This window comes from Saccopteryx bilineata, chromosome 7, assembly GCF_036850765.1.
Source record: "Saccopteryx bilineata isolate mSacBil1 chromosome 7, mSacBil1_pri_phased_curated, whole genome shotgun sequence".
Lineage (NCBI taxonomy): Eukaryota > Metazoa > Chordata > Mammalia > Chiroptera > Emballonuridae > Saccopteryx > Saccopteryx bilineata.
This window is the reverse complement of record NC_089496.1, coordinates 46,752,196-46,775,422: the sequence shown is the minus strand read 5'-3', so window position 1 is coordinate 46,775,422 and position 23,227 is coordinate 46,752,196. Positions and strand designations below refer to the sequence as shown.

General features: G+C 45.3%; 1 protein-coding gene across 2 annotated transcripts in view; it reads right to left on the bottom strand.

Moving 5' to 3' along the window:
• WIPF3 (WAS/WASL interacting protein family member 3) overlaps nucleotides 1-23,227 on the bottom strand; it is a 76,786-nt gene that overhangs the window by 37,426 nt on the left and 16,133 nt on the right. Inside the window, exon 2 of one of the 2 annotated variants that reach the window (XM_066239605.1) lies at nucleotides 13,456-13,605. In XM_066239605.1, coding sequence (XP_066095702.1) covers nucleotides 13,456-13,548 — 93 coding nt within the window. In that variant the 5' untranslated portion in view covers nucleotides 13,549-13,605. The remainder of the gene's footprint in view (nucleotides 1-13,455; nucleotides 13,606-23,227) is intronic. The other variant, XM_066239606.1, reaches the window with a different exon arrangement.

The following is a 23,227-nucleotide window of genomic DNA, read 5'->3' as shown; positions in this document are numbered from 1 at the left end:
GGCTCCTCACTGTTGCCCAAGGAGGCGGTGTGGTATGTTCCCGGCCCTTTTCCTCCCCTTTCCCGGCCTCCCCACGTTTTATACGTGAGAATCCAGACTTTGAAGACCATGTTTAAAGCTTTAGAATATCTACTCTTAGGGCATTATCTAGCAACAATGAAAGGAAAAGAAAAATACAAGAAAATCAACAGCAACCCCACCCCTCTCCCTGCAGGACTGTCCCCACTGTGGAGCCTGCCAGGTGAAGGGCAGAGAAGGTCAAGGGGACACGGAGGGCACTGGGGAGGCAGGTGGGTGGGAAGCTCAGCTTCTGGGGCTCCCGCTCGGAGCCAGTCCACCCTGCACGGTCTCCCCAGCAGACGTCACCTCCACGCGCCAAAGTGCAGCAGGCGGGAACCCCACTGAACTCCGTCAGGTCCGCTGAGCTGAGGCCAACCACCTGACTACCGTGCTTATCCCGGCCAACTCTGCCAACTGGCCCTGGTACTAATGTAAACTTATGTGTCTTGGACACAAAAATTACATTATTTATGCTAACGTAAGTCAGTGGTCTCGAATGGCCTTGGTAAGGAGAAAGAGCTACGGTTTTTCCCAGGCAAGGGTCAGGATTTGATGACCCAATAAAATAATAAAATAAAGTGGTGGTCCCAAGCAGGGACAATCTCAGAACGACTCTCAGAGCTTGCTCTGGAGAGAGCCCCAGGGGAAAAAGGGACATGGTGCCCCTCTGTCTCCGGCCCCCACTCTCATACCCTGCTGTGGGCAGCCCTTCCTGGCACAGAAACCGGAGGCTCCCAGATCAGATCCCACCAAGGGGAGCAGACCTGTCAGCAAGCTGGGGCTCGGACAGCGAATGGGACGTAGGAGGGCTTACTGTTCTCCCAGGCAGAACAGCGTGCAAGCCAGTGAGACTGCGCTGACACAGGATGCGGACAGAGGGCAGGGGCTGCTGCTAACGGGGCACACTCATCTGAGTCAGGCACTGCCTGGTGCTTTCAGACCATCATTTTAACCCATCTTTAAATGGGTTAAAGACCCGTCTTTACCCCATCTTGTATTATGGCCTCCATTTCTCTGGTGAGAAAACAAGGCCTAAAAGGATTTCCCCAGGTTCCAGTAGACACTGAACTTGGAGCCAGGCCCATCTGACACTGAGGGTGGTGGCCATCCCTCCCAGCTCAGGGGTCCTCCCACCACGTGGGGGCAGTACACATGCCGTCCCAGTGGGCACAGTACTCTCTGCCCCCTGGAACCACCATTACTATTGCTGGCCAGTCTCCACCTTCCCCACCCTAATCTCAGCTTTCTGCAGCCATTTTCAAAGGGGGAAGATGGGTGGGAGGCCCCCCTGGGAGGGTCCAAAGGGCCTGTGAAGACAGGAGAGATGACATGCCACATCTGCAGTGAGTCTCCCTGAGCAGCTGGCTGCTTCTTGTTCTTTTCTGTGGCATGTAACAATGCACTTTGGAGGGCATTTCTTACCAACAGTTATGAATTAACAGCAAAAACGGAGCTCATTCACCAGCCCTCAGTTGTGTTTGCCTGACGGCCCTTGAACGTCAGGAATGGGCTTCGCTGGGCCATTCTGCCCGGGGTGCTGAGCCCCGAGGGCTGGCTGCACTCCCTCCTGGTCGTAGATCTGACCCCCAGCACGGCCGCCCTCTATTTCCTCCCAGTCAACCAATAAGAGTTCAGAAAACGTACAGACTGTAATGCCAAAAGGGTAAGAATCTGTTTGTCACAGCTGTGAAGTTGAAAACAGTCCTCTAGGGTTTGGGGTCGGGCCTTTTGAGAATTGCTATTCCCCTGCTCACGAACCTACAGGGGTTTTTTTTTTGCTTGTTTGTTGTCTGTTTTCTAAGCGGTAGCACAAGTCACCAAGATACCTGCCCATCCAAAGGTTTGGCCTTAGGGTTGGCTTTAACGCTGCGGTCCCATCACCACCCTCTGGAGTCCTTCAGCAAAAAAAAAAAAATCACTGGAGGCATTTTGTCCGAGAGGCTGGAGCAGCGAAGGTGAAAATCCCTCCGCGTCTGGGTGACCTTGGTGTTAAGAAGAGGTGCCGGCTGGGAAGGCTGTGCTTTAGAAACTCCTTAGAAACTCCCACGCCGTCCTCGGTGCTTTGTTTGAGAGGAAAACACCAGACAGGGCTCGCCGACCTTGTACCGGGGCCAGAACAGTAAAGGCAACATTTTCTCAAGCCGCTGTTTGTTATCTGGTGTGCGCGCCCGGCCCCAAGGTTGACGTGAACGTAAGCAGGGCAGGTCGGGGTGACCGGCCTCGCCGCTTCTCTGACATTCCCTTTCACAGTCCCTTGTGTCAGCCCGCAGTCTTAGGAGAAGAAAAGCCAAATCATTCCACAAATCAACTCAGTGATTACCGGTGACACGTCGTCCTCTGTAGGGAAATTACACTAACAAATTTACCTTTAATTGCTAGAAAACATCGGAGCCAGATTACGTGGAGGAAGGGGGCAACACAGAGAATTTCAAGCAGATGTCTGTGCCTATGTGGGTCTTTTTAAAAAATAAAAGCTTACATTTTAGTCTCAAATATCCATCTGAATCAGTAAAATCATGCTGCATAACTCCCTCTTTCTGCTAAATCACCTCTATTTTGCATATTTTGTGGTTGTAGACGTCCACTAAATTTTCATCGGGTGGGGAAATTAACGCAGACGAAAGTTGAGTTGTAAGATGGGCACCTGTGTGCCCTCATCCAGCTTCAACAACATCACCTCACAGCCAACCCTGCTCTATCTTCACCCGGACCTGCTTCTCTGCTCTCATTAAAAACATACATCTGACAGTGGGTGTTATCAAAGAAAAAAGCCCTTAAAATATAACAACAGTATTATTAAATAAAATTGACTATAATTCCTTTATATCAACTAATACCTCATTAGCGTTCAAATTTGCCCCCTCAGTAGAATCTGAATGAAACTCTGAACCAGGCAGAGAGAGCCCAAGCCATAGCATCTGAGTCTCAGCTTCCTGGAGCTGCCACAAGGCCCAAAGAGCAGTTGTTTTGCTTTATACAGGGGCTCAGAGCCAGGCCACCTAGACTCCTTGCACGAGCATCACAGTAAACCTTCCAGAGACAACGTCTGCCCTTCCCCTAGGCAGCCTCTCAGTCTGCTACTGCCCGCGCTGCTTGCAACATGACAAATCAAATTGCAGCTGAGAAAGCAAAGCCTCCTCGAAATGTTGAAAATACTTGCACCAGGCTGCCATTTTCACTGGAGTGGATCCTAAAGGACACCCCCAGATCACCATGCTGTCCTTGCTCCCGGCCTCGGTCCCATAGCTGACGGCTCATCGCTCTAATCTGCGGCTGATTCCAGGTACCTCCTGCTACCCCGATAGGCTCAGGCCACTCGGCTCAGTATCAGGCATGAAAGAAGAGAGAAAGCAAATGGTCCAGCTCTTCAGAACCATGACATAGGCACAGGTGGATCTGGAACCCAGAAAAACCTGGAAGTGGTAACCCTCTTCCCACTGGCTCTTTGGACTATTTCCCAACTATCCACTTTGCATAACTCAGGCTCCCAATCTTGACCTGGACTTCTTTTGGCTGACCTCCTATCCCACATGGACCACAGGGGCCTTCACCCTCAGTCTATCAGACCCAGAACTGGTTACTTGCCCAGCAGTTCCCAGGTTCCTGAAATAACACTGGTGACCATGGACTAAGCGGGCGCTGGGTAAACACAGCTTTTATGATGATTTTATTAGATCCTCACAACAACCCCTCCGTTTGTGCATTCAATACATATTTGCTGAATGCCTCTAACAAGCCAGGCACTGCTCAGCTGCTGAGGATGCACAGTGAGCAACCCAGACAAACACCCCTCCCGTCATGGGGCTTCCACTCCCAGGGCAATGTATGCTGGGAGGTGGTGATGACTATTCCCATTTACCCATGAGAAAACTGCCACTCAGAGTGACTAATCATTAGCTTGACATCAAATGGCCCAGCAGGGATTCAGTTTCTTCTTTTTGTCTCGAACATACTGCATGGCATCATTACACGGTCCCTACTGAAACCCACAGCTTGGCACAGGGAGTCCTGAAGGGACGAGGTGTGACACAGCAGACGAGGTGGGACACAGTGTGCTTTCACACCTTTGTGCTTTAAATACTGTGTGTGCTTGGGGTGGACTCCTGCTGCACCAGCTTGAAAACACATTCAAACTCCTCTATGGTGAACAGAGCTCATGAAAATGAAAATTGATTGCTACTATGTACAGAACGGGTACACCGTGTTGCTTTTCCCAATTTTTAAATGTCTTTATGTAAAGCAAAGGTACAAGGTCTATTCTCTTTGAAAACAATTTACATGTCGGAATGGGGAGGGTTGTGCCAAAGGACATTTTATGGCTTTTAAAATAATACCTGGGTGTTAACCTTTGCTATCCCTAAATATGGTACTTCTGATAAAACTGCATTTGGTTTATAAAATCTTCATACTAAAACTTGGACGTGTTGATGGTGTCCTGATGCTGACAGGACCCAAGATAAAATGTGTTCTGGCTTTCAGGGCTTAGGCAGCTAGCAGGTACAGTGTTGTGGCTGGTTAGTTCCCAGTGGGTTTGCCTTGTGAATTACAATTATTTGTTAAACTCACTAGTTCAGGAAATAGTGCTAGGTACCAAGTGCCTACTATGCACCTGGTACTGACCTCAGCACAGACTCCCTATCTCAGAGTCATTCACTAGCTGCTCACTGGCCCTCAGTTCCTTTCATCACTTGATGTGTCTGTTCAGGAGAGACCTCAAAGCATTACGACGTCCCCAAGATAAGAAGCGGATGTACTAGCGATGTTCTATTTCTCTCCGGTCTTTATCAGTGAGCCCATAAGCGCGCGTGCGCATCGCAGAACCACGCTACCTATACGTAGCCTGATTTTCTTCAGGTCACGTTAGCAGTCTTGTGATTAAACATTCGAGGCGGCGTCACTGTCAAGTCCCTAATGCACAGAGATGTGTCCCTGCGTCGAGGGTCCTGGCGCCCCTCCCCCCTTGCTTACAGCTCATCTCCAGGTCTGGGCTGAATACCTAATTGCTGGCAGCAACCTGACATTGGTAGTTTATTTCCTTTTTATGGCAAGAAAGGAAAGAGAACGAGGGAAAGCCTCAAAGATCCCAGCTCCAAACCAAGGTGGCGCTCCTAACTACAATAGTGTCTATATGACACAGCCATCCGGGAGGGAAATGTTCACAAGAGGTTTTCTACAAATCGTTAGTTACGCTGGAATTCTAAGAGATTTCCAAGGCCAAGGGCCTGCAGGTTTGGCGTAAATGAAAGCCTCGGACAGTAATCAGTGCGAGTGATGCTGAGGTCTTCGTGCATAGATTGCCCTCCGACCTCAGCCCGCACCGCACCTTCCTGCGCGTCCCTGGGCTCAGACGCTGAGCGACAGCGGCTTCTGTTCCTGGGCTCCTATGAAATTTGATAAAGGCCTTTATCAAGCGCTGGCAGGCTTTCCTTGCCAAGTCTCGGGCATGATGAGTGCACAATGTGCCGCCAGCACACCCCTGCAAGCCTTTTCCTCTTTGTCCCTGCGGCCCCTCCCACCTCACAGCTGTGGAAAAAAAAAAAAAAAAAAAAAAAGAAACACATTTAAATAGCGTCCTGAATGGCCCTTTGGAAGTGTGAGTGGCAGGTCCAGCCACACCTCTCCCTGGCTCTTCACTGAAGCAGTGTGACTGCTCGCAGGTGCAAGCCGGCAAACGAGGGACGGAGAATTAAGTTTTTAAATTGACTTGAGGACAAAGGTGTAGTTTTGCAAACTGTTAAGCGGAGACCAAATGTAATACAACATCCTAATCGCGCGGCCTAATGCAAAGCCTCCTCTGTCTCCCAGTGGCCACTGTCAACCCTGGGTAAACGTCCCTGATCCCTTATTAGCGACACTAATCAAAGCATCAGTGTTAGGAGAATCCGAGTGAGTGACAGTATTTAAGATTTTTTTTAAAGCCTCTCATTATTCCAAATGCACCAGTAAACATGCAAATGACCTTTTCCAATATGCAATTCCACTAAGCCCCCTTCACCTAGCACCCCTAACCCCGCTTTTTTTTCAACCACAGCAAACACAAAACTCTGAAAAAGGCTCTCATGGGATTTCAGATACCACTCCATTTTACACATTTTCTTTCACAGGCTGACACGTTTTTGTATAACTACATGAGCTCTTGTCTCCTAGAGATGGTGGGAAAACTGCCCAATGTAAGCCACAGCTGATATTTCCCAACACTTTGGAAGGTCCACCTTCCCCATGAATCACGCAATCCTTAGACTACAAGGAGAAACATTATCTCACTGAGTGGCCTGAAGACAAAGACCCTGGGAAACCAAGGAGGATAGAATCGAATATGTAGGGGCCACAATATGCTTTTCATTGTAATTTCCCTTAAGCATTTTTAAACTTTACCCCCCTTCCCGGCAAGAGACAGGAAGAAATACATGGCCCCCTTGTGTCTGCCTACTTGAGACTTTTGCATTTCATGGTAAATAAATGGTTAGCAAGCCAGTTTCTCCCTTTGTTTTTAAATAAAGAATGGTTTCTTTCTTAGGATGATTGAGCCTGAACAGCAACATTAAAAAATAATGCTATTATCAACAAGACAGGTAACAACAAGTGTTGGAGAGGATGTGGAGAAAAAGGAACCCTCATCCACTGCTGGTGAGAAGTAAAGTAGTACAATCATTATGGAAGAAAGTATGGTGGTTCCTCAAAAAATTAAGAACAGAACTACCATATGACCCAACGGTAGTGGTTCTCTTTACTGCAGTGGTTCTCAACCTTTCTAATGTCGTGACCCCGCAATACAGTTCCTCATGTTGCGGTGATTCCAAACCAAAAAATAATTTTGGTGGCTACTTCATAACTGTAATTTTGCTACAGTTATAATTCAGAATGTAAATACCTGATATGCATTATGTATTTTCCGATGGCTTTAGGCGACCCCGCTGGGGTCGCGACCCACAGGTTGAGAACCGCTGCTCTACTGGGTATATACCCCCAAAACTCACAAACACACTGGTATGTAAAGACACATGCAGCCTCATGTTCATAGCAGCATTGTTCACAGTGGCCAAATCATGGAAACAACCAAAAAGCCCTTCAATAGAGCACTGGATAAAGAAGATGTGGCACATATACACTATGGAATATTACTCAGCCATAAGAAATGATGACATAGGATCATTTACGACAACATGGATGGACCTTGATAACATTATGCTGAGTGAAATAGGTAAATCAGAAAAAACTAAGAACTATATGATCCCATACATAGGTGGGACACAAAATTGAGACTCATGGACATAGATAAACATGCAGTGGTTAGGAGGAGACGGAGGAGGGTGAGGGAGGGGAGGGGCATAAAGAAAACCAAATAAAAAGTGATGGAGGATGATTTGACTTTGGGTGATGGGTATACAACATCATTAAATGTCAAAAAGATCTGGCGATGTTTTCTCTAAATCTATGTACTCTAGTTGACCAATGTCATCCCATTAAAATTACTGTCTAAATAAAATTTAAAAAATAATAATGCTACAAAAACTTACAAGTGTACTTTTTTTTTTTTTTGTATTTTTTCTGAAGCTGGAAATGGGGAGAGACAGTCAGACAGACTCCCGCATGCGCCAGAACGGGATCCACCCGGCACACCCACCAGGGGGCGACGCTCTGCCCACCAGGGGGCGATGCTCTGCCCCTCTGGGGTGTTGCTCTTGTTGCGACCAGAGCCACTCTAGAGCCTGGGGCAGAGGCCAAGGAGCCATCCCCAGCACCCGGGCCATCTTTGCTCCAATGGAGCCTCGCTACGGGAGGGGAAGAGAGAGACAGAGAGGAAGGAGAGGGGGAGGGGTGGAGAAGCAGATGGGCGCTTCTCCTGTGTGCCCTGGCTGGGAATCAAACCTGGGACTCCTGCACGCCAGGCCGACGCTCTACCACTGAGCCAACCGGCCAGGGCCACCAGTGTACTTTTTAAATAAAGTCATGCTTTGCCTGGGCAGCCCATCTTCAAAGAATGTGTCAGCCAGTCAGAGGCACATATATTATATATTTCCTTCCTCTTGCATAGATAGTGTTATGTGATTGTGATGAGAAAACCAATCACATGCTGTCAAAAAGTGTGTCTCTCATCTTGGACACGACAGGAGGGGGGTGGGTCAAAGCAGATTTGAAAACAAAATTTCAGTAAAATTCCTCTGCATTTATATATTTTTTTATTTGTATTTTTGTATTTTTCCGAAGCTGGAAACGGGGAGGCAGTCAGACAGACTCCCGCATGCTCCTGACCGGGATCCACCTGGCATGCCCACTAGGGGGCGACGTTCTGCCCATCTGGGGTGTTACTCTGTCGCAACCAGAGTCATTCTAGCGCCTGAGGCAGAGGCCATGGAGCCATCCTCAGCGCCCGGGTCAACTTTGCTCCAATGGAGAGTTGGCTGCGGGAGGGGAAGAGAGAGACAGAGAGGAAGGAAAGGGGGAGGGGTGGAGAAGGAGGTGGGTGCTTCTCCTGTGTGTCCTGGCTGGGAATCGAACCCGGGACTCCTGCATGCCAGGCCGACACTCTACCACTTAGCCAACCAGCCAGGGCCAAAATTCCTCTGCATTTAAAAAATCAAAACCACTGGCATGACCAGGCGGCGGTGCAGTGGATAGAGCATCGGATTGGGATGCAGAGGACCCAGGTTCAAGACCCCAAGGTCGCCAGCTTGAGCGTGGGCTCATCTGGTTTGAGCAAAGCTCACCAGCTTAGACACAAGGTCGCTGGCTTGAGCAAGGGGTTACTCGGTCTGCTGTAGCCCCACGGTCAAGGCACATATGAGAAATCAATCAATGAACAAACAACTAAGGTGTTGCAATGAAAAAAACGGATGATTGATGCTTTTCATCTCTCTCCGTTCCTGTCTGTCTCTATCTATCCCTCTTTCTGACTCTCTGTCTCTGTAAAAAAACAACAACAAACCCACTGTATTTTCTTTAGATTTCTAAAAATGTTATATCCTGTCACCAAAGCAACAAATAATAATTGAGTTATAAGTGGACTAATATACCACGCCAGCAACTTTTATATTGTATTGTTACTGGAATTTAAGTGGAAGAGAAACGGCATAGAGCTCAAAAGACCGGGGAATTATGGGGCAAGAAAGATAGTAAACCAAGAGGGCGAGGGCTGTCTGGCACTGAGCCCGCTCGGGAACTTCAGCAGGCTGCACTGGCCTTTCTTCTGTCTCACTCCCACGTTCTTGGGAAAAGAAAAGAGGCTCATTGGAGAAGAGGAGGAGACCAGAATGGGAGGGCCAGGAAGGAGAGAGGTGAGAGGAGGAAGGAGGAAACCCAAAACCTTTCAGCTCTGGTCTAAGCCGTAGGTCTTCCAGAGCTAAGATGAAGCCAGACACATCACACAAAGTGTCCCTTCCTTGCATATAGAGGAATCATCATATATAATAAAATCTGCCATGCTGGTCTTTGAGCATAGATGTTTCAAGTCCTGACCACTGGTTATATGGAGGTTTAATTTCAGTTCAGAGCCCTATATTTACACAGATATTCATTCATCCATGCATAAATCTATTCATTCATTCGATCATTCATTCCTCACTCAGCGGAGTGCCTGTTGTGAACCAGGCACTAGGGACAGAAAAGACCACAAAGTATAAAATGTAGACCCCAGTCATAGAAACACAAAATTAAAAACTGCTAAGTGCCATAAAGGAGGGATTTAAACACATGGTAGAAATTCCGGTGCAGGGCGCGAGGAAGCGCTGCTCTAAGGAAGTGACATCTGAACTGGGATGACCAGAGTTTCCTAGAAGTAGAAGACGGGAGGACAGGGCCACCGCTCGAGGTCTGAGAGGTAGGCGGGGGCCAGATCAGCAGGTGCAGTGGGTTACAGTTCGGAGGGAGCTGGCAAGTCCTTGAAAACTGATGCAGAGGAGGGACGTGATCTGAGCAAGATCCCTGGCTGCCGGTGACCACAGGAAGGCTGAATGGAGCCAGCTGTCTTCTGAGACAGGTGTTGGCAAACCTTTTCCGTAAAGGGCCAGACAATAAATATTTTAGGCATTGTGGGCCAAGAGGCAAAAATCATGGTTTTTATGTAAGTACTGTATAACAAAAAGGAAAACAAATTTCCATAAAATGTTTATTGATGAAATTCAAAATATAATAATAATAATAATAACAACAACAACTGAATATAATTTTAAAGTACATGTCAACAGGTGACAAGAATGGAATTCTTTTTTTGGGGGGGGGATAAGAAGTTGTTTAATTGGTGTTCTACCATGGTAACATAAAAGCAGTCACAGACAATATGTAAATAAATAAGCGTGGCTGAGGTCCAATAAAACTTTACTGATGAACTGAAATTTGAATTTGATATAATTTTCATGTGTCACAAAATATTATTTTTCTTCTGATTTTTTTTAACCATTTGATAATGTAACAACCACCCTTAGCTTGTAGGCTAAGCAAAAAGCGGCCTATGTGCTCCAGTCTAGTTTGCCAATCTTGGTTGTAGAAGGTCCCTCATTCTAGATGTGTCTGATTGTTTGTTTATGAGTACCTTCGTTTCTGGCCAGTTACTACAGGGTGATGCTAGGTATTTCTTGTTGCATCCCAGCAAAAGGCTTATGATATAAAGTCGTTCCATTTTAAGTAAGTTTAATTCACTTTAAAGCTATATTTCCCCTTTGTAATTAAATGTAATCGTGGGTAGTACTTAAGATTCTGTGAACATACCGTTCCCCTAAAACTTTTCACTAAGTGGTTTTAGCTTTTATAAATGATTCTTGCTTGAGCTAATCATTATACTGGAAGTTACAACATAATTTTAATATAATTGTTAATGTCTGCTAGGATACCATTTGTGGATTATAGAATCATTTATTTATAGAATTGCCCGGTATTCAAATTTTAGATATTCTTTTCTTTCTTTTTTGGTTGCTATTACATTAATATCCTATTGCTAATTATACTGCTCACAAAAATTAAGGGATATTTCAAAATGAATAGGAAGCAATAAAATATCCCCTAATTTTTGTGAGCAGTATATTTCCCGTATATCTATCATTAATTTCTTAAATGGGTCATAGAGTGTATCCATTTTTAAAAGCATTTTGATCTATGTTAACAACTTGTGTTTTAGAGAATTAGACCAATTTTTGCTCCTATTAAGAGTGCTTGGTTCCTAACAGTCCATCCAACATTTAAAAAATACCATCACCAAACTGATAAATGCAAATGGTTTTTCATTATTTTAACTCATGTTTATTCAATTATAGTGAAGTTGAAACATTTGTATTTCTTCCACCTCTTCATATCCTGAGCCTATTTTTCTATTCATTTCTTCATATTAATATGTAAGAGCTCTTTTATACACTAAGGATGTTAATTCTTTGCTTTTAATATGCATTGTAAATATTTCTCCCAGATTGTGAAAAAATATATTTTTAAAAATATTAAAATTTACATGCTTATTTTTATCTTAAAGTGATCTGTTTTTCTATGAGCTAGATGGCAAAAAAAATTAGGAATGGGAAAAAATGCAAAAAATAATTAACTAAATATAGAATTATTTTTATTATGAATTGAAGCATCTTTCAAGATAAGGAATTACCTAATGAAACTGAAAATTTTATTAGAATGGAAAATTCTCTTTTGTTCTTTGCTACTTATTGCATATATTATGGAGCTGATTTTACTGTTTCTAATCCATCATTCCATGTCTACTATCCATAATCAGTCCAGTCATAAATGTAATTTTTAATTACCACTATGGCATAATGCAATTTTTAATTAACAACCTGACATAACACATTTCATTTAGGGGTTCATAAACCATTTAAGATCTAATTCTTTACTAGAATAAATGGCATTGCTGTGCACATCCTTGGATGAATTCTTTTTCTTTTCCTTTACAGTTAATTCATAAATCAGTCTCAAAAACAAAACTACCATGGGAAAAAGTATGATACATTCAAGTCTACTTTTTTTTCCTGCCAGAGAATACTCCAGAAAGACTCATTCCACACTGAGTCACAAGTATTTGTGTGTATCACCAGCAATATTTTTAAAAAGTGCTTGTTTTCCCAAATCCCCAATAATATGGGTTTTGATAAGTTCTGGCTAAGTGTATGGGTGTATGTGGTATTTGAAGTTCTTGTGAGTTATACTTTTTGGTGTTACAAGCCTGTATAAGATCCGTATAACACTTTCACGAATGTTTACTTATACACTGTCCATCTCCTTTACTCCTTGTGGGGTCAGGTTCAGCAGTGGAACTTCAATCCTTATTCCTGCTCTTTCTATAAACTGGTCAGAGAGCTTTCAGATGTAATTTACTCTATGTGTTTTCTTTCCACCCTTTTCAAGAGCGACGGCCAAGTTTTAGGCAGGTTTAGGTCCCTGGCACTTCAGATATGGCCGGTGTGCAAAGGTAATGTCAAAGGGGGTGGCATCCTAGGCACACTCGTGCTCTCCCCATGGCCTGTGACCGTGCCTCAGGGCCTCGGGCGCTCCCTCCATAACAAGTAGTCCCCATGGTCATGTCATCCCCACACCTGAGAAGAGCGCACTGCGGGCGGGGGAGGATGGCGGGTGAGGCTCATTCCTGGCTCGGCTGACTTGGCTCGCACCTCCCCATCAGCCCTGCCTCCGTGTGCCAGATCGCCACGACATCTGTACCTTTCATCTCCCACTGCAAACAGGAGACCTCTGTTGCTAACCATCCTACAACGCACAGCAGAGCCCTCCACCACAAAAATTACCTGGCCCCAAACGTCAGCGGTGCCTCGCTGACGTTTCTAGTCTAAAACTAAACAACCATCCTCTGTTCCCTCCTTCGAAGCCCAAACCAAACTATTAAACCAAGAGAGAGTATCCAGCAATGCAAACTGAAATGGATCGAATGCAGTCTGGTGTAGATAGGGATTTTTCATTTAGAGATTTATATTTCGTTGTGGCGTTTCATATGACACCTGTCTGACTTGGGCCCAGCACCAGGCAACTGAAGCCCAAGCTATCGTTATCACCATCCAAACACATACTGGAGCCTGCCGCTGCGGCACGCCTCATTGGCTGCGCTCTGGAACACCGCCTCTCATCGGAGCTTTCCCTCGAGATGAAAGAGTTGATTAGGGAGACTCAGGAAGCCTGTATCAAGCAGCAGGCATTAGAAGAGAAACTGTGTAAACGTCTGCAGACAAACGACACTGAACTTGAGGGCAGGAGCTGGCAAGGAATAGGGAGAGAAATACCTGGCCAGTTTCTTTTGGAATCGGACCCTGGAGCAGCCACAGCCAACTACCTAAGATGCCACCTGTCAGAGGGGAGCTAGGTGGTGGCTGATTCTGAACATTTAAAACCTCCTAGTCAAGTATATTCAAAGCAGCGTATGCTGGACAGTAAATCAGACAGAAAAACAGGTCTTACCGGGGGTGCTGATGGTGGGGGAGGGGGAGGAGCTCCCAGAGGTGGGGGAGGCGGAGGCAGAGGAGGAGGTGGTGGTGGCGGTGGCACTGGCATATGTCACAGCGTTGGTGTCTCTTGCTTGTGAATGGTCCCAAGAAAATGGTTTCTGCTCTGAAAAGGAGAATAGTTTTAAACTTGGATGTTTTTATTCATGCACAGGTAATACATACATGTCATGCAAACATATGGATATTATGTCAATAGTTTCTTTCTTTCTTTCTTTCTTTCTTTCTTTCTTTCTTTCTTTCTTTCTTTCTTTCAATAAATACTGAGTGTCCATTGTGAGGCAGGCATAGTGTCAAGTGCCGAAGATGGGAAGAGTAGCCAAATTCTGGAGAGAATTGGGCAATGAAACTGCTAAAATACTGTACAGTTATTTATATATCAAAATGAATAAAATATATAAACAGCAACACCTCATTCCATGATTTTTCCAAATAACTGATTTCTACCTCAAGATGAAATTTTTAGTTTTATCAATGTTGACACAATTTAAACATATTCTGTAATACTCCCTTTTTCTTAAGCAGAGCAAACGGAAGGCAATGTAACCTTTTCTGCACGTTGCAGGCTCCATGTTTCTCACGACACCAGCCTCGAGCAAGGCTTGCAAAGGGCATTAGTCACTTTCCTGCTTCCTACCATCAGCTCTTTTCTCTCTGTTCCTCTGCAGTTTCTATACAATCGTCTGGGTGGGGGTATGACACCTCTCTTCTGCAAAAGCTTTTCATATCTGGTTTGCTACCCAGAGGGTTTCTTGGCGCCATTCTGCAAATATGGTTATGTTCCAAACAGTTGCTATTGTAGTACACCTGATTTCCAAATAAATGTGGTATTTCTCTGCATAGTATGTGTCTTTGCATGCATGTGTGTGGGCACGTGTGTCTCGAAATCCATACCAAGACACTGCAGAGACTTAAAATCCACATGAAAGGCAAACTCACAGTTTACAAGGAGGAAAACTTGTATGAGAATCTAAAAACAATGTAAGCAGAAGCAGAAATAAGCATTAGACGTAGGCAGGGGTGAATTTGGGTTTCTCTCATCTCTTTAGTCACTGGAAGGTCAGAACAAGGCCGGTGCCCATTTCTTCAAGTTTAACATCCTATGGCCTTTGTATTATTCCATGTTAATACAGCATTTCTATCTCCTAGAGGTAAAAAGCAGTTATGTACTCTGGTGCTTTTAACAGAGTCTACTATTTTGTTTCATTATTACATGTCAGTTCTCTTTGGCTGCTATGCGATGGGCTAAACACACTTATTTCCCCAAGAGTCTTCCCAGGTCAGTACTACCTTGTTCTCAGCAAGGATAAGAATCCGCTAAAATTGTATAGAATTTTTAAATGGTATAAAATATATGATAGTTTTCATAAGAGTTTCAAAGAGGTGCATGACCTGATCATTGTAGGAGACCATAATTTCCTTATGAGGCACCCCCCCCCAAAATTACTAAAGCCTGATAATTATTACAGTGTCCTGGCCTCTTCTCTTGATAGCAAAATAAGAACAGAAAGACTGAAAAAAAAATAATACTCATCAGAGTCCACAATATAAAACCACAGTAAAATTAGGCAGAGGTCCCAGAGCGTAGCAGACACATCCAGGTAGCACCAGTGGTATTTTATTACACAATCCAATGCGCTCAGTGACGTAGGGTCAGATAAAGCTGGGGTTTTACCACTGAACGTGACAGCAACTTGGATGTGAGCCCATTGTTTAGCCGGAACATATTTAAATAATCAGTTACTTGTGTTTTAACACTTTCTTTTCTAGAAGGCACTGGGTACATTCTCTATGTGAGCCTTAATTCCATGGGAAATTAACTGCAGTCAACAACTTGCAGGAGAGGTTAAAGGGTTGACTGAAGTATGAATGGGACAGAGAGAATACGTGTAGAGGTCTCATGATAGGAGGATTTTCTCTTTTATCCAGACAGATGAGAGGAGACAGACCTGCTCCCTGTGGTGATGAACCAGAAACGGATCAAAAGGGTAACTTTAAGAACTTAAATGTTTCTGATCTAAGGTTTTGCCGTTTATCTAAGGGAAAATGACCATAGGAAGTAACCTCAAGGAGAACTGTGGCAGAGCTAGTCACATTACCCCTCAGTACACGGCTAGGTAGTATTTCCCAGCCTCCTTTGCAGTTAGTTGTGGCCAGGTGACTGAACTCTGGCCAATAGAAAGAAGGCAGAAGTGATGCGCTCCACCTGTAGGCTGGCCCATAAGAACCTGCCCACAACTTCTCTCTCCTCCTCCATCCGTTGTCTGGGTGCCAAGGTCTTAGCTGTGGGCAGACCCAAAATATATCAGGAGTCCGCGTCCCCGACTCACTTTTTTTTTTTTTTTTTTTTTTTCATTTTTCTGAAGCTGGAAACAGGGAGAGACAGTCAGACAGACTCCCGCATGCGCCCGACCGGGATCCACCCGGCACGCCCACCAGGGGCGGTGCTCTGCCCCCCAGGGGGCGATGCTCTGCCCATCCTGGGCGTCGCCATGTTGCGACCAGAGCCACTCTAGCGCCTGGGGCAGAGGCCACAGAGCCATCCCCAGCGCCCGGGCCATCTCTGCTCCAATGGAGCCTTGGCTGCGGGAGGGGAAGAGAGAGACAGAGAGGAAAGCGCGGCGGAGGGGTGGAGAAGCAAATGGGCGCTTCTCCTGTGTGCCCTGGCCGGGAATCGAACCTGGGTCCCGACTCACTTTTTTAAAGCTATCTGCCGAACATCTGGGTAGAATTTAAATACCTGAAAAATAAACTTCGGTCTTTAGCAACGAACATTTTGGAGTTAATTTGTTATAGTCACTCATTTTTAACCTCCCTAACACAGGCACTAAATAGAATACAGCCGCTTCTCATTATTTGCGGTAGTTATATTTTGTCAAGTTGCTCTTAACGCTGAGTTCGCCAATCTGGAGCCATTGCTCTTAGGAGATATGTAGGGGTAAGTTCCTCGGAACATCTGGTTACAAGATTTTTGTCACCTCGTCAATACATAACATTGTTTTATGTGTGTGTCTGCTTAAGACACCTTATTTATATATATTGTTGATACATTAACATTGAACTCTTGCCAGCAGTGTTGTAGCTCATGTTGGAATGAAGTTTATCTAATACACGCATTTTTCTCCGTAAGGAATATCACAGCTTTCCTGCGCACAAGAACACTAAACAGAACTCGAGCATTATTACCCTTGGAAGGCCATTTAAAACAGCGCAATCACTAACAATAAGCGCAAAAATTTGAAAAGCATGGCTCTAAACAGAAATGTGTAAAGGACACTAGCTTACAGCATGAGAACTGAAACAAGGAGGCAGAGTGTTGCCTTGGGGACTACAGCTGGGAACATCTGCATTAGGCCACTTTGTACTTTCCCCACGTTGTACATGTCTTCGAATGACCATGACAGCACCTGTGAATATTGACTTTGGGGTTACAAGTTTAGTGAGTAGGTGATTAGCAGACGATGGAGTTGGTGGATAATGACTGACTGTATGTTTTGAAGCCCCTCCATGTGCTCAGCACTGTAGTTGGTACTTTTAATCTACTGTCTATTCAATCCTCTCACAATTTCATGGTAGACACTGAGATGTCCATATGCTCGATCACCAAATTGTCTCCCGGAGGTTATGCAGTTTCTACTAAATTTCACAAAGAGTATCAGAGCTGAGTTAAAGCTCTGACCTTTCTGATCCCAAGCCTCATTTCTGTTTTACTAACTTGGTATAAGTCAGGCCATATTACTTCTCTGCTTTCATTCTGCTGAGACGCCCCCCCCCCCCCCCCCCCCCCGTGAAAGAGACCTCATCCCGGTTAGTATAATTCTCCCACCTGCTCCCCCGAAGCTAAGCATCCTTGCTCCCCACCCAGTTTATCCTCAGAAATCTGAGACTGTAAGGTACCACTGGTCTTGCTGAAATCACAGGAAAGAGTCTTCAAACTCTAAGATTACAGGCTATTTTTATATATGGTACGTGATGGCTGCGAAGGCTTCTTTCCTGACAGGGCTAATAATTAAGCAGTTATTGAGAGAAGAATTGTTCAAGTCTGACAGTTGAGAAGAATGCAGAGCTGCAGGAAGTCACAGGCTGTACCCAGAGCTCTCTGATGCTTTGTGCTCTCCAGACGCATTGAAAAATGTTATTTTGCTCTGGAATGTATGAAAAAAAAATGCTTAGGATAAAAAAAAAAGATTCTCAAAAGCTTTTATATTTTCTCCCAATGCATGAAATAACTCTGAAAGACAGCGTGGAGATGCAGGTTAGATATTTTTGCACCATTAGAAGGTGGCAAGGGGAACAGAATTAGTACCACTTCTGTGTGAGACCTCAATCACAAAGGACAGTGCCAGGCTCTGGGTCAGACAGACCTATGTTCCACTTCTGCCTCTGCTTCCCCCCCCCCCCCCCAAGCTGTATGGCCTTGGTCAAGTCACTTAGCCTCAGTGGGTCTCATTTTCTTTGTTTGCAATAGCTCTAATGCTTCATTCTTGGTGTGTTATCAGGATTAAAACACAGACTGGAGATGAAGAACAGAAGAGAGGTCCTGACACACAGCAGACACTTAACTGGCAGCTGTACTTATCATCACAACCACCATTACCTCTATGTCCACAACAACTCTAATAAAGAGAGACTGAGCTCAACGCCCAGGGGAGGTGTGGAGTGCTAAGGAAGGTCGTCCCAAGCTCCAACACAAGGAGGTGAGGAACAACAGATAAGTGTTTGAGAGAAGCTACTACGTTTTTCAACAAACAGAAGTGTAGCCCCAGGAGTCTGTCCTAGTTCAAAGCAGTAGCAGGTGAGCAGAAACACAGCGGTAGCAGCAGGACAATGCAGGCAGCACTGTTTATATAGGAACGAAGAGGAAAAGGCCGGAATCACAGAGCGGCTTCCATGACACCCAACTGCTCTGCAAGTGTCTCCTTCCCTGGGCAGGTGTGGACATCCATCTATCTTGTGGTGGCCCCCACCATCTTTTGAACACTTTTCCTGTGCCTAAGGGATTTCTAACATGACTCCTGCTTCTTCCATCTAGAAGCCAGGATCTCCTTTTCCCAGCATCCTTTGCAGGCAGCAAACTGACTTGTGGCCATGAGCTCAGAGGTGAGGGAATGGTGGATGGACAAGATGCGGAGGGGCCTGGAGTAACAGAAGAGATGGCCTGGGGCCAGAGCTCTGCTCTGGCTACAGCTGATAGTCAGTGGGAATGTAAACCCAGTATTGGCCAGATCCTCCCATTTCCCCCCAAAGATCCTAAATCCAGATTTTTTTAAATGTGAAATCCACTTGTAAAGAGTGGTAATTAATTCAAAAAGCATTAAAAAAAAACCCCAGTGTGGGGGAACATTATGAGAAATATATGATGGTCCATTAAGCTGTACATTTGAAACCAATACAAAATAAAACTGAAAATAAACTAAAAAAACAATAACAGTGAATCAACAGAATATGTAGGCAGGTCACACAGAACCTAGGCTGCCATATGCAAATTCTTCGTGGAGCGGGTTTGGTTGAGGGGGAGGGGGAGGAGGAGGGGGAGGGGAGAAGAACTCATGGCTACCTGGTGTACTTGGTGTAGGCGATGAACTCTCCCTCCTGCCTCTGCTGCCATTCCTTCACCACCTGCTCAGTCTGTCTGCACCCATTCAGCTATAGATGTGGCTTGTTAATATAAAAAGTTACATACACGTATATACCAACTGAGCTTTGTGAGTTATTGCAGAGAGAAATGGCTCATAGTAAGCAATTTTACATACCAGTGGCTCTTCTCATACTCACTTTCCCCCCCAAGAGTAGTTTGTCAGATTACAGCTGTCCACAAACAGAAGATACGCCTATTTAAGAATATATAAGCAAGAAGGATTACTTCCACTATTTGAGAAAAGCATCTTTGCTGGTTCTAAAAATACACTTTAATAAGAATTGAAAATAGAGCTCTATGCGCTCGTAACTTTTCATGTTCTGACGCTGTCTCACCGAGTCTCTTGTTTCTGTGGCTCTGAAATCAAGGAGGAGAACAGCGACTTTTCACCTCTAATAACTAATAAAGGGGACGGAGCCCCAGGGGACAGCCCATTTCTCACACTACAGTCTCAACAAGGTCCTGCCACATCACAGATCAGTCATTTATTTATCAAAGGTGCCCTTTGGCCAGGAAATCACTGCCCAGGAGTCCAGGAGCCCAGAAGCCCAGGGGCATTTCTAACAAGCTCCCCAGTGAGTCAATACAGCCAGTCTGAGGACCACACTTTGAGGAGCTCCAGAACGTGGGATCAGGGGAAAGACGCACTATTCACCCCAGACCTGCTGAATCACAATCGCTTACAATTACATTGTTTTGGCAGGGAAGAGGACTTGGAATGGATTAGAGTCCCAAGCACCCCTGTCAGCTGTATTCAGCATTCTTGAACCACGCATGGCCACCCTTTTTGTAGCCTGGGAACTCTGAGTCTTCAACAGCAGGAGGCTGGGCAGAGTGGTGGGTAGCTGAGCAGAGCCCCGGGCCCTGGAGACAGCTCCATGAAAAGACCTCCCGTGACTCCGTGGTGTACGCACTGTCATCAGATGCCAAGAATGCAACCACATCCTCAGGGTTCTTCAAATGTCCCATGAATTTCCACCTTTGGGAATATCTTATCAAAAGTGACTTTTTTTTTTTTTGTCTTCTAACGCTTGAAAAGATCTGTTCTAGAACACCTGGGATGATGAAACTCTCTGCCTCAAACAGCTGGAAATTATGTCCTTTACTGAAAAGGGCCCCTTTTCTGTAGATTCATTTAATTTCAGCAGCCTGGCTCCACGACATTGGCAAACTGTACTTAGCACTGGAATCGACACAGGAAAGTGAAAGAGAAACCAGGCTGAGTGCCCGTTCACCTCTCACACAGGTGACGAGAAGAATTTCTGACACAGGTGACGTGAATAATTTCTGACAACTGCGAAATACCAGCCCCCACAACAGCTCCTGAAGCGGAATTTGCTCCGCTCTAACCGGATATTAAAGTAAATTATCTGCTGAAATGCTTAAAGGCCTGTCTATGTGCGTTCTGAAATGAAGACACACTGTAACCACAATCTAATATGAAACCTAGTAACTCACACCTATGTTGAACTCATAAATTGCTTTTTAAAAATGAGATTCTTATTGAAATGCAAATTTGTTCCCAGATTATTCATTGAATTCATTATACTATTTGAACAGTATTTGCTAAAGGAAAAAATTGGTGATATGGATAATATTTATCATTGTCTCAGGTATTTATATTACAGCTAAGTGCCATAAAAATTGTGTGTGTGTGGGTCCCAAGCGTGAAAAAAGTATATTAATTTCCTGTATTTTATTTTTAAATATTTTGCTTCCTTTGAATTAGCTAAAATAAGAATGAGGCTTATTAAGAATACATGATGTTAATCACACATTTATAAGTAAGCTTCATTTTATATAACAGCTGAACTTCTGAGAAATGGCATCTCTAATTTTGGAAAGTCGAGGTATGCTTGAAGTATAAAAGAGGAGTTTATTATTCAATGATAACCCAAAATCAACGTTATAAAAATAAATCATTTTTACAAAATAAAGTAGCACCTCTTTATTTCATGATGTTAAATTTTATAAGGAGGGCACGTTTTAATCACTAAGGCTAAGGTGGTAACTTTTCACTAAGGATTGTAAGTACTGAAAATGTTGTTCTGGGAACCACTGAGGAAATAGTGTATAGACTGGAGGTGGCACAGGGTACACGTCTACAATATTTCTTCTCAAATGTTACATCTCAGACTTCAGGTTAGTTCAAATATTTTCACCGAATTCTTACGGCTACAGCTTGGGCCAGGGAACGACCAGGCAGATTCTGTCACCGTGAAATAGCAACAGAATATCGCCAGACCTAGGTTCAGTGACCTCAGTACTTGAGTTCAGTAAAAAAAAGAATTCAGCCCTGGCCGGTTGGCTCAGTGGTAGAGCGTCGGCCTAGCGTGTGGAGGACCCGGGTTCGATTCCCGGCCAGGGCACACAGGAGAAGCGCCCATTTGCTTCTCCACCCCTCCGCCGCACCTTCCTCTCTGTCTCTCTTCCCCTCCCGCAGCCAAGGCTCCATTGGAGCAAAGATGGCCCGGGCGCTGGGGATGGCTCTGTGGCCTCTGCCCCAGGTGCTAGAGTGGCTCTGGTTGCAACATGGCGACACCCAGGATGGGCAGAGCATCACTCCCTGGTGGGCAGAGCGTCGCCCCATGGTGGGCGTGCCGGGTGGATCCCGGTCCGGCGCATGCGGGAGTCTGTCTGACTGTCTCTCCCTGTTTCCAGCTTCAGAAAAATGCACACAAAAAAAAAAAAAAAAAAAAAAAAAAGAATTCAGAGCCAAGGAACTCAAATTTATAAGAGAAAGTTTATAGAGAAAGTCACAGAGGTAGAAAAGGTGAGCCATCTGGGCTGCGTGGGTTCAGAAAATGAGTTATAGAGACAAAAGAAGGAGCTTAGGTAAAAGAAAGGCAGAGAGGATGCACCTGGGAGAAAGAGAGGGATAAAGGCACAGGTGTGCTGAAGAGGGAGAAAGGGCACGCCCACTGAGTCCTCTGTCTTAAGGGTCTTTAATGCCTTTCTAAAAGTGGGAATCTTCGAGGAGGTCCCAAGAGAGGATCTCTACAGAATATTCATCAGCTTTTCTAAGCATGTCTTTTCAGAGTTGTGGTCTCCACTGATTGACCAGTGCCAGGGTCAGGGGTCATTAACTACTGCAGCTGGTGCTGATGTCAGCCATGGCATTGCTCTACTTGGGCTTGCTGCTTTTCTGAGCATGGAGGCGAAACATGACTGAGGTCTAGATGCTATCTCTAGCTTGACCAAAACCCTGACTCTGTGGTCAGCAGACCCAAGGCTTTGATCTTAAGATTATGTGCTGCGGGTCAGAACCTCATTGTCCTGAGGGTTTCATTCTTCAGGGAATGGTTGTGCAAGGGAGTCCTATGAGGCTATTCTCTGAATCCCTTGTTTCTCCTCCAATGAGTTCCACCACATGAGTAAGGACATGCCCGGGGAAGAAAGGTTAGGGGAGGGTCTGAACCACATGACCAGTGATATGAAAGGTCAGGGGTCTGGACCTCAGGACCAGCCATAGGCTAGGGGAGGAAAGGTCACCCTGGCAGTGAGGTCTCACCCTGCTACACTTGTGTTCCTAGTTTTGCCAGTTGCTAGGTAACTGGGGCTTTGCATCCTGGTGACCTTTTGTACCTGGCTTATTGTTCCTGCTCTATTCATGCCTACGTAACTGCCCGTTCCATCAAAACAACCTGCTGTCCTCTCTTCTGTCGTCAGGCAGGTTCCTTCCTGTGACAGCAAGCGCAGTTCACTGGCGGCCACGTCTGATAAACCGGCAGAAGGCCTCACCCCTCAGATAACAGGGCGTCCCTCCCCAATTTAATACCTACTCCTGCCAAGGCTCTTCATGGAGTCAAGTTCTACCCTATCCTCCATTCTGTCCTAGGCATCCTCTCCTTTGCCCACACCACAGTGGTGACATTTCCTTACATACCTTTTCTTTATGTCTCTGTCCAGGCCATTCAGGCTGTATGTGATGGCGTAAGTCTTCAAACCGTGCTCAGGTGCCAGCCTCTCTGTGCCCTCTCCCTTCGGCAATGATAACTGCTCCTGTAGTACACTGTTCACAACTTTATTACGGCCAAAGGCACGCTGGCGATTTTCTTTTCACAGCCTGTGTGTCTCCCATCACTCAACC